The 10,101-nt window shown below is 39.7% G+C and overlaps 1 protein-coding gene across 7 annotated transcripts in view; it reads right to left on the reverse strand.

Annotated features, from left to right (window-relative positions):
* Positions 1-10,101, reverse strand: part of ripor1 (RHO family interacting cell polarization regulator 1) — a 70,309-nt gene that overhangs the window by 35,891 nt on the left and 24,317 nt on the right. For 2 of the 7 annotated variants that reach the window (XM_008410931.2, XM_008410933.2), the window contains exons 2-3: positions 2,055-2,178; positions 1,566-1,718 (exon numbers count right to left, since the gene is read on the reverse strand). In XM_008410931.2, the coding sequence (XP_008409153.1) occupies positions 1,566-1,718; positions 2,055-2,152 (251 nt within the window). In that variant the 5' untranslated portion in view covers positions 2,153-2,178. Of the gene's footprint in view, positions 1-1,565; positions 1,719-2,054; positions 2,179-5,728; positions 5,788-7,818; positions 7,844-7,893; positions 8,254-10,101 lie in introns of those variants that run through there. The other 5 variants (XM_008410935.2, XM_008410930.2, XM_008410936.2 and 2 more) reach the window with 5 other exon arrangements.

The raw sequence follows: 10,101 nt of genomic DNA on the forward strand, positions 1-10,101 counted from the left end.
ATGGATGGATGGATGGATGGATGGATGGATGGATGGATGGATGGTGGCTAAAGCTGCTGCTACCTGGTTTACTCTCCGATCGGAGTCTGTTTATTTTATACACAGTCAGTGAATGGTGCATTGACAATGAGTAATAATGGATATCTAACACTTGCATGCTTACCTTTTATTATATCCTTAAGATAATGAGTGTCCGTGAATTTTTCAGTCAGGTTTCCCGAGGCAAAATCACACCGGAAGTAAAGATACACCTCTTTGAGTTATGGCGGCCATTGTCTGACGTCACTGTGAAAAGGGTCTATTTGGTAAAAACTGTGAGCTTTGCTGAAGTAATTAAAGACAAAAGTTCAARTCCATGCTGAGAGTGGAGCTCCTTCAATCAGGGCTCCTCCGCAGCACTGATTGGCTAAGCAATGTAACGTGATCCTCTGCAGCAAGTGATGGCAAAGCGGGGCGTCATCAYGACTTTACACAAGTGTGTCTTTACCTCCGCGGCAGAGGCTCCACCGAACCCCTGAGACCGACTCATCGAACCCCTGGGGTTCAATCGAACCCAGGTTAAGAACCACTGATTTAGAGTTAATCCTGTTGGATCTAAATATAAAAGGACGTTCATTCAACCAGGAAGTTTATTTCTGATGGGACATGAGACAGGCATGTCTGAAAAGATAATAATAATAATACTTTATTRATCCCCTAAAGGAGAGAAATTTAGTTTGTCCCAGCATTGCACACATTAACAACAATAATAAATAACAATGAGCATATAATGATAGTCCTAAGGACACACACACACACATACTGCTCGGTACATTACTAAATCAACATTTAAACAACATTTAAAACGCACAGCTCTAGAGACTATGTAAAGTGTGGTAGCCTACAACTCAGTCTTTCTTATCAGTTTGTTAAGTCTGTTTGAGTCTTTCACCTTCATTGCAGCACCCATCACACCACTGCATTGAAGATGGAACTAGCCAATGATGACAGATAGAACATGAAGAGCATCCTACTGCAGCTGTTAAAAGACCTGAGCTTCCGTAGAAAATAAGTCTGCTCATGGCTTTTTGTAGAGCACATCAATGCACACAGTATTAACTGTATTAACAGTATTAACAGTTAATACTGTTAATACAGTTAATACTGTTAGATTTATTTAATAAAACTAACATTTATATATATATATATATATAATTATTATTACTCCCAATCAGAAGCAACTTGTTGGTCAAATCAAAATATTACTTTAAACCTAAATCTGTCACAGGAAGGAATAATTTGGGACTTCATTGCATGTACAGAAAAAAAAGCAACTGATTTCTAAAGTTTAATAACAGTCTCCCTGTTTACAGTAAGGGGGTACATGTAATGTGTCGCCAGTGATTTTGTTAAAAATTATATTTTATCAACATGAGATTGAAAGATGGAATTTGTTTATATTTTGCAAAATGATGTGATGCTCCTGAAGATAAAACCACGAGATTTTAAATCTTTTTCTAAGTCTTTAACAGGTATGCTGACAGACAGGTTGGCAGTTTGATACTTCTACAGGAGCAGTTACTCACTGGAGGCCTTTTTTCAGGGCATTGTAGACCTCATCCAGCCGTTCTGGTTGAGGAACCTTCGGTGGTGGGTTGACTTTGGTAGACATAGTGAAGAGTCCACTTGCTCGGCTGGACTTCCTGCTGATACCAGGAGTGCTGAACACTGAGAAGTTCCTGTAGCATTAGAAAAACACAACTGATGAATGCTCTGATCTTTAAATCCATCAACTAGTATCAGTAACATGCCATTATAAATTCATATGCAGATTAAACATCTCTGATATTTTTATAACTTACTTGTAAAAATATACAAGTATATGCCAAGTACACTAGTAGTGGATGCCAACATAATCCCAGCTTAATGATAGAAAACATCTTTTGATCTTGTCATAAACATAATCATGTCTTGGAATGTTAGAATAACAAGATGTGTGTGTGGCCTTGTAATTGAATGCTGTGTGTGTGTGTGTGTGTGTGTGTGTGTGTGTGTGTGTGTGTGTGTGTGTGTACCTGTAAGACTTCTCCTGGGTGTTAACTCCAGTGAAGCTCTGGCTCCTAGTGATGGACCTGGATGTGATGCGTCTGACTGGACGGACAGACAGAGACATGGTGGACAGAGTTCGCGATGGACTCCCTGCATTTAACAGACAAAGCACAAAAACAATTACACACCATTCTCATTTGCTATCAGTTCTTTGCATGCACCTCGTTTAAATCCATTCAAACATGACTTAAATGCATTTCCCTTTTTAATATAATGAACTGAGATTATTGCATAAATATACAAAAATACAGAAATAATATAAAACTAAGTGTAAAGTAAAAAAGGCAAGACTAATTTTTTGTATTTCAGCAACAAGGAAATTTAAAGTATTTTGCATGATATCAACATACGTCTCAACATGAAGACTTGTTCTTACCAGAACAAGTCGCCATGGAGAAATGCACAAACATTTAGATCTGCAAGACAACTCAGTCGTAGGGCTGAACTAAATGGCGTAAAACTTGTTATGTAAGCCAGAATCTTTTTTTTTTTTTTTGCATATGTTTCTGGTTAATTGAGTCTCTGTTGTCCCGTCTCCCCTTGATTGTCTCCTGCTGTCTCTTGTTACCCCTTGATTAACCTCTATGTGTTTAACATTACCTGTGTCTTTGTTTCACTGTCAGGTTCTAGTCTAAAGTACAAAGYCGTGCCGTGTCTGCCCGTTTCTGCCTTCCCAGTGCTACCAGTGTCTGAGTTCCTTGTCTCTTTGCTCTCCTGTGCTGCCTGGACTTTGTGCTCATCTGTGATCTACATTAAAACCATCATTTTGCACATCAATCCACACCAGTAACTAACTCTCAATTCATGACACATTATGAAAACTACAAAAAAGGACTGTGCAATTATCTCTCAGCACTAAAATGTGCAAAAGAAGGGTTCTTGGCAGACATAAACAAAATCATTAACAATGGTTGAACTTGATTTGCAACAGTTGACAGGATGAACCACCTGAATTGCAATCAAACACGGAGTGTGATGAATTTGCCAACTGCTTAGCAGAGAAAAGTAAAAAAATAAAAAATAGAGGGTTAATCTGCACATCCACACTTATCCCAGTATCAATGCTATGCCCAAACATAACAAATGTAGAAAAAATGACTCAATATCAACTACATAACCAAGAAATTAGAAATTAATTAAGCTCAAGTTCCTGCTGTCTGGATGTCCTACCCACAACTTTCTTTAAAAAAGTCCTGCCTGTCATAACATCTGATCTGATTCAAATAGTAAACTCATGGCTCTCATCAGGTGTTTTCCCCCAGGCTTTAAAAACAGCAGTTATCAAAAAAGAACACTCTGGACAAAATCACTCCTGCAGAATTACAGGCCAATCTACAACTTCCCATTCATCAACAAAATTCTTGAAAATCTTTTTAAACGGTTAAATAGCTTTCTAACTATAACCAACCGCTTTGACGTTTTTCAGTCTTGTTTGCATGGTTACCACAGACTTCGTCAAAGTGTTCAGTGACATTCATATAAACACAGACTGTGGAAGAACCACAGTGCTGGTTCTGTTGGACCTCAGTGTTGGTCATGACATATTACTTGATCCACTGGAGAGTTGGGTCAGACTCTCCAGTCCAGAACTCAACTGATTTGAATCTTACATAAAGAACAGGATTTCTTTATTTCAATGGGAAAATTATCATAGAAAAGGACAGAAGTCACATGTGGGGAACCCCAAGGCTCAATTCTTGGACCCATCTTATTTAATATTTATATGCTCCCACTGGCTCAGGTTATAACAGGAAATAAGATTTGCTGCCATAGCTATGCAGGTGATACACGGCTCTACATTACGATGTCACCAGATGACTCCAAACCCATTCAAGGTTTCTAAGCATCTGACATTCTAGATGCTTAGAACAGATAAATGTGTGGATGTCCCACAACTTTCTCCAGCTGAACAGAAAGAAAACTAGAGTTATTGTCTTTGGACCTAAAGAGGAGYGATCTAGAGCACAGGTGTCAAACTCCAGTCACTGCCCTRCAACCTTTAGATGTGCCTCTGCTGCACCACCTGAATAGAATAATTAGGCCATTAGCAAGGCTCTGGAGAAGTTATCTACACAAGAAGGAAGTAATTAAGCCATTTCATTCTAGTGTTTTGTACCTGTGGCACATCTAAAAATTGCAGGACAGTGGCCCTAGAGGACTGGAGTTTGACACCCCTGATCTAGAGTCATGCAGAGTTTCAGTTATTACAGCAGGAAACTAGAGATCAGGCTGAAATATGGGTGTAGAGATGGACTCTGACCTGAACCTTCAGAGTCACATAAAGACAGTTACAAAGTCAACCTTCTATCACCTGAAGAACATTTCCAGGATTAGAGGACTAATGTCCCAGCTCGATATAGAACTGTACCTGCCTGTTGGTTTTGCACGCTATTATTTCCAAATTATGCTGCCTGCTCATGCACCTTCAGATTTCTGTAACTTTTATCATTTTTAACAGAAACACACTGTGGGCTGCTGGTGGACCTACTAAGCTTGGTGGTGTCCCTTCTTAGCAGGTTTTCTGGGAGAAGCCCTGCAGAGCCTTCTTTACAATTTTTGCTCTGTTTCCTACATAGTATACTAAAACTGGACTTCTTATGCTTTTATCTTACACAGCCTATCGCATGCACCCCCCCAAAATGTTTTGGTTGTAATGTGGCAAAATGTGAAGAGGTTCAAGAGGTATGAGTACTTCTGAGGCACCGCACATTGTTGTACATAAACACAACTGATTAGAAAACAATGTAGGTGATCTAGAATGTCTTAATATGATGACCTAAAGGAACCTTAAAAGGTTCAATAAGTTTTTTGCTTACATTTCGTCTAGCTGGTAATCCATAATGTATTTTTGTTGATGTTCTACCATGGTTGAAACTCTTCATGTTGAACATTGTTCCGTTTTTAATCGTTAAGTCAGCAAATATTTTTTCTCAGAGCAAGCACTGTTTTCTGACCTTGTCCTTTCCAGTATCCGGTGTCCTGTTCTCTTAAAGTGCTCAGAGGGCCTTTACACGCTGTCTAACAGCACAGGAAATGTCAAAATTCTACAGGAAGTCAGATGTTACTGCTTCCTTTGACAGGAAACCTAGCATAGGAAGGTAGCCCAAAAGGCTGACGAGAAAAGGTCAGCTCTGCTCAGCTCAAACTAAAGGAAAAACCTTCTTCATAGCAGGACCATAATGTTCATCTGATCCTTTTAGAAAAGTAGTTTGTATTAAGGAGACAAGCAGAACAAACTTTCTTCCTAATCCTGACATATACACAGCAATGCATGCTGCACTTCCCAACTTGGAAATAATATTACATGTTTTAGATGGACTCAATTATTTGTTGACTATTTTAACTACCAAAGTGACAGAGGAGGAGTGGAAGTTTAGCGAGGTGAACACATTTAAGTGGAATGAACTGAACCAGCAAGAAGTGTTSATAGAAGGCCTGGTCACACCAGGTTCACCAGGCTCTTCCCTCCTTTATCTCCTCATAGTTATGTCATAAAAACTGTTTGCCTGCTGTATGAGAATATTAGAGCTTGGCTTTACTTCAGTTAATAATCTGTTAATAATCAAATCCTATCAACTTCATTAAGAGCTGAGTAAAGTCATCTCAGGTGAAATATGTTACAGACAGCAGAGTTACGTACCTGATCAGTTCTATCCATTGATAACTAATTCCAGTCACAGCTCCTGATGATCCCACATCACCACTGGATGTGCCACACTGAAGGCCTCTGAGCTCATGGAGCATGTGACACTACAGCTTTTGTTTGAACAGTCTGACCTTTCTCTCCCAGACCTTTCTGGATAACCATTCCTCCCCTCTGATCACACACGCATATACACACCTTCCTAGCCCCTCACAGTGTTAACCAGCACAATAATGACCCACCCAGGTCTACGGTTTCTATCCACTTAGCCGACTGTGTCTATCCAAAGTTGTTGTCTTTGCACAAAAAACACAAAAACCTGTTCATCCTCTGCTTTCTTTTATTGACAGGTATCTTGTTCTATATAGACCCTCTCTGATAGATCTGGACCATCAAATCATCTGAACAAGTTGTTTAAAATAAGCAGCTGTTTGTAGCTTTGAATCTCAGAATTAAACCGAAAGAATAGCTGTAAAACTCAGACAATTCTGATATGCCCCACCCCCCACCAAAAAATAATAAKTACTGCATGACCCACTGAAAATAAACCTGGAGAGCTTTCATCAAATGACCAAACCTACTGGCTGAAAAAAGGAACACTTAACGTCACTGCCTTTCGGAGAAGGAAATCCCAGGGGGAGTAACATCCTGTGAGGGCAGGGCCCGGAAAAAGATTAGTTCAGTTCAGTTCTGGCTAAACTGAGTCACAGAAACAAACCTTGCAGCATTTTCAGAAAATGAAACAACCAGATTAGAAAATCCACTAAACTTTGTTTGTGTATCAGTACATCAAACAGATCATTTCATTGCTTAATGATCAAACACATCATTAACCAAATAACTAAAATATACAGTTTTTATAAAGAAAATGTATTTTCCTTATAACATACAGTTTCATAAAGAAACTGTACTTTCTTTATGAAACTGTATAAAAAATACACTGGTAAAAAATACTGTGATTAAAAAAAGAATCTAAGGACATGGAGAAAGTGTGGAGGGGGTTCATTTAATAGCATGTGGAAGAAAAGGACAAAGAAAGGAAAAATCCCAACATGAGCAGAGTTGCAGCTACAGCATAGTGAAGTGCAGCATATCAAGGTCTACCACACCACCCCGGACCTCAGACCAGGCCGCCCTGAGGCTGGAAGCTGCACAATAGAGGCTGGACAAATCTACAGGAAACACAAAAGTTGCTATGGTATACAGTAACATCTGTTGGAGGGTCCAAAGCCAAAACAAGACACCATAATTTAGGACTGAAATGAAAAGTTTGGTTTTTCAAATCCAGACTGACAAACAGGTGACAGAGAAGCAGCTGGATGTTCTGGTGGTTGATCAGTTACCAGGGAGGAAAACAATGATGTGACAAATGTAGCCAACAAGCCAAGAAATACCATCATCATCAAACACCAGAAATCAAAACTTTGTCCAGGCTGACGGCCGACTTCGATGGAGTGAGTGACTAAAGTTCAGTGGCCTAAAGTTCAGATCCTTAAACTTGATTCTTTTTATACTTATACAGAAGCTCAGAGTCGGCTCAGTCGTTCTGCTGCCAAAATTTAATAAGCTCTTTAATCAGAATGAAAATTTGCTTCAAATGTTGGAAACTGTCGTCAACATCATTATTATGCTAGTTCCTAGTCCACAGGACACAACTACAAGTCTGGGACTGTTCTGGACATCTGAGACATCTGAGTCTAAAGCCGACTTCTCCTGAACAACAAAATGAGGTTGAGACGTTGCACCGTGTCCCTTGTCCTTCCTCCAGTCAGTAGTTTTAGATCCTATCTTGACAGAGTTTATAGAGGGACAAAAATCTCTTACTACTCTGGACATGTCAGTGTTGTTACTGGATGAATCATACCTCACTGTTGTGGTGAGATTACCACAATCTGTAATATCTGGATCTGAACAGAACCGGGCTGTGACTGTGCTGGCAGTGGCACGGTCATTTACAGCCATGTGACCAGAGTGGGACAACTGAGTCAATAAAATATGTTCTTATTCTCCCAGTAGAAGACATTTCAGGCCTCTGAATAATTAGAATTTCAGCTTTTTGGAAGGAACTCACTTCATAAGATACAGACCTGTAAGCTGTCAACCTGAAGCCGTCCTGCAGACACAGTTAGACATTTCAGACAGTCTCAGTGAGCTGGTCATACCTCCATATCCACTGTACATGGTAGTTGTGATGCTGGATACCGGTGTCTCTCTGTAATGGCTCCACCTGTTTCCTGATCAAGCACCAGTTCCTCTCTGCTAGCACTGACCCTTATGTCTGCATTTCTTCTCTAATTTTACTTTCCTTTTTTGGTTTCTTCTTCCCTCGTCTTGGCATCTGCTGATCTTTAAGTATTGGTCAGTAAACAAGTGTTTCCTTCACTTCTTTGCAGTCAATCCCAGCTTTTTTTAAATTTCATCTTGTCCCATGGCCTCAGTGCTAGTTGTTAATCCGTCTCCTTCTCCTACTGATCGCCTTTCTCTCTCTGGCATGCTGATAAGAGGAGGACGGAGGAGGGGACTGGAGACAGGAAAAAGCAAGGCAGTCCTCCCTTCTCTTCTTCCCTGCTGACATCACTCTTCTTTCCTGTCCCTCCCTCTCAACTGGATGTATTGTTTTCAATATAATGACATATTCCCTTATATTTCTGCCTTTGATAGAAATGCTAAAATACACTGTGGACACAAAGAAGAATATAATGAAAGATAAATATAATAAACACTTCTGGAGAGCTTTGTAAAATGTAAAATGCTAATTTACAAATATGCATTAAAAAATTAGACAATAACTATTTTTGTGTAGGTAGATGTTGTTGAAATTAGGTTCAGTGCAGAGTTGCTTAAAAATGAGTAAAGAGTTTTAAAAGAAATAACAGAAAATATGTTGAAATGAAGAGCTGTATTTTCCTTTCTGTGGAGGACTGGATGGTGGCCCACAGAATGGTCAGTTCTTATCCAACTAGATGGACACTGGTTGTGTGCTTTATGGACAACACACAGTAGCTCTCCAAATCAAGGTAGAAATGGTCATTCAGGATAAACACTTGGAGTTGGGTCTACATTTGCTTTGTGGCATCTGATCTGGGGCTGGATTCACAACAAAAGTGAGTTTTGTTCTGAATTGGTGAAATGGAAAGAAAATGATACATAGTTCTCAGAGTGTTTAATAATCATAAATCTGAAAAGTGAGACATGCATTTCTATTCAGTCCACCTAAATCAACACTTTGAAAACTATCCTCCACTTTAATTGCAGCTATGTATTTTGGGGTATGTCTCTACCAGCTCTTTTCCTCTAGAAACATTTTTTGTAAAATATCTAATAAATATAAACTACAGTCTCTAGGCAGGTATTAAACATACTTTTAACTAAGCCCTCTATTAAAAACATAGGTGCACCAATATAAAATTCAAACTAATATTGATATCCAATATTAATATTGTAATTATGGCTGATAATAGATACTTTATAGACTTATAAAATGACCACCTGTGGACATTGCTTTTCTGCTTATGGACCTTACCACAGGGGCCGCGTTTCATTGGCTAATGCCCATTTCACGTCACAGCGCAGCTACCACGTGCGTGACCRTCTCACAAACACAAGCCACAGTAGTAAACACATGCAAATGTACATTGTGGACTAGCAGACCGACAGAAAGTTTTTGCGTCAGGACTCGAAAAAGAATGGTTCTTCACCGTCAGTGGGGTATCTGCACAGGCGATGTCAGGTATCCTGATCGTATTTGTGGAACCAAAATTCACAGATTTCCAAAATCTGAAACGGAATGCCTTGCTTAGATCAAAGCTTGTGCACGACCACGTAAGAACAAAGGAGTGTCTGCTGGTGTAAGTATTATTGCTTTGCTTTCTTTGTGTTTAGTGAATGACAAAAAGAAAGTCAATAATAAACATCCATTATAAAAACCTTTTAGCTAAGTAAGCATAATGGCAGTACCAATACAACTTCTACACCTTGAAGCCTGTCTGTTACACAGTCCTACGTTAGCTGAACAGATCAATATGCAATGTGTACCGTATCATATACATTAAATATTTTATTTTACCTGAAAAGGCTTTTTACTAAACTGTAATTGTATTAGCCACGCTAGCACCGAGTACAGTGCATCAGGCCTAGGCATACTCAAACATTTGCCAAAAACAGAAATCACTGACGTGATCTGCAGCTCTCACTGGAGCGGTTCGCAGCCGAGTGTGAAGCGGCCGGGATGAGGCTCAGTGCCTCCAAATCCGAGGCCATGGTCTTGAGCCGGAAAAGGGTAGAGTGCCTTCTCCGGGTCAGGGGGGTCGTCCTGCCTCAAGTGGAGGAGTTTAAGTATCTGGGGATCTTGTTCACGAATGAGGGAAGAA

The sequence above is a fragment of the Poecilia reticulata genome, linkage group LG6 (assembly GCF_000633615.1).
Source record: "Poecilia reticulata strain Guanapo linkage group LG6, Guppy_female_1.0+MT, whole genome shotgun sequence".
NCBI lineage: Eukaryota > Metazoa > Chordata > Actinopteri > Cyprinodontiformes > Poeciliidae > Poecilia > Poecilia reticulata.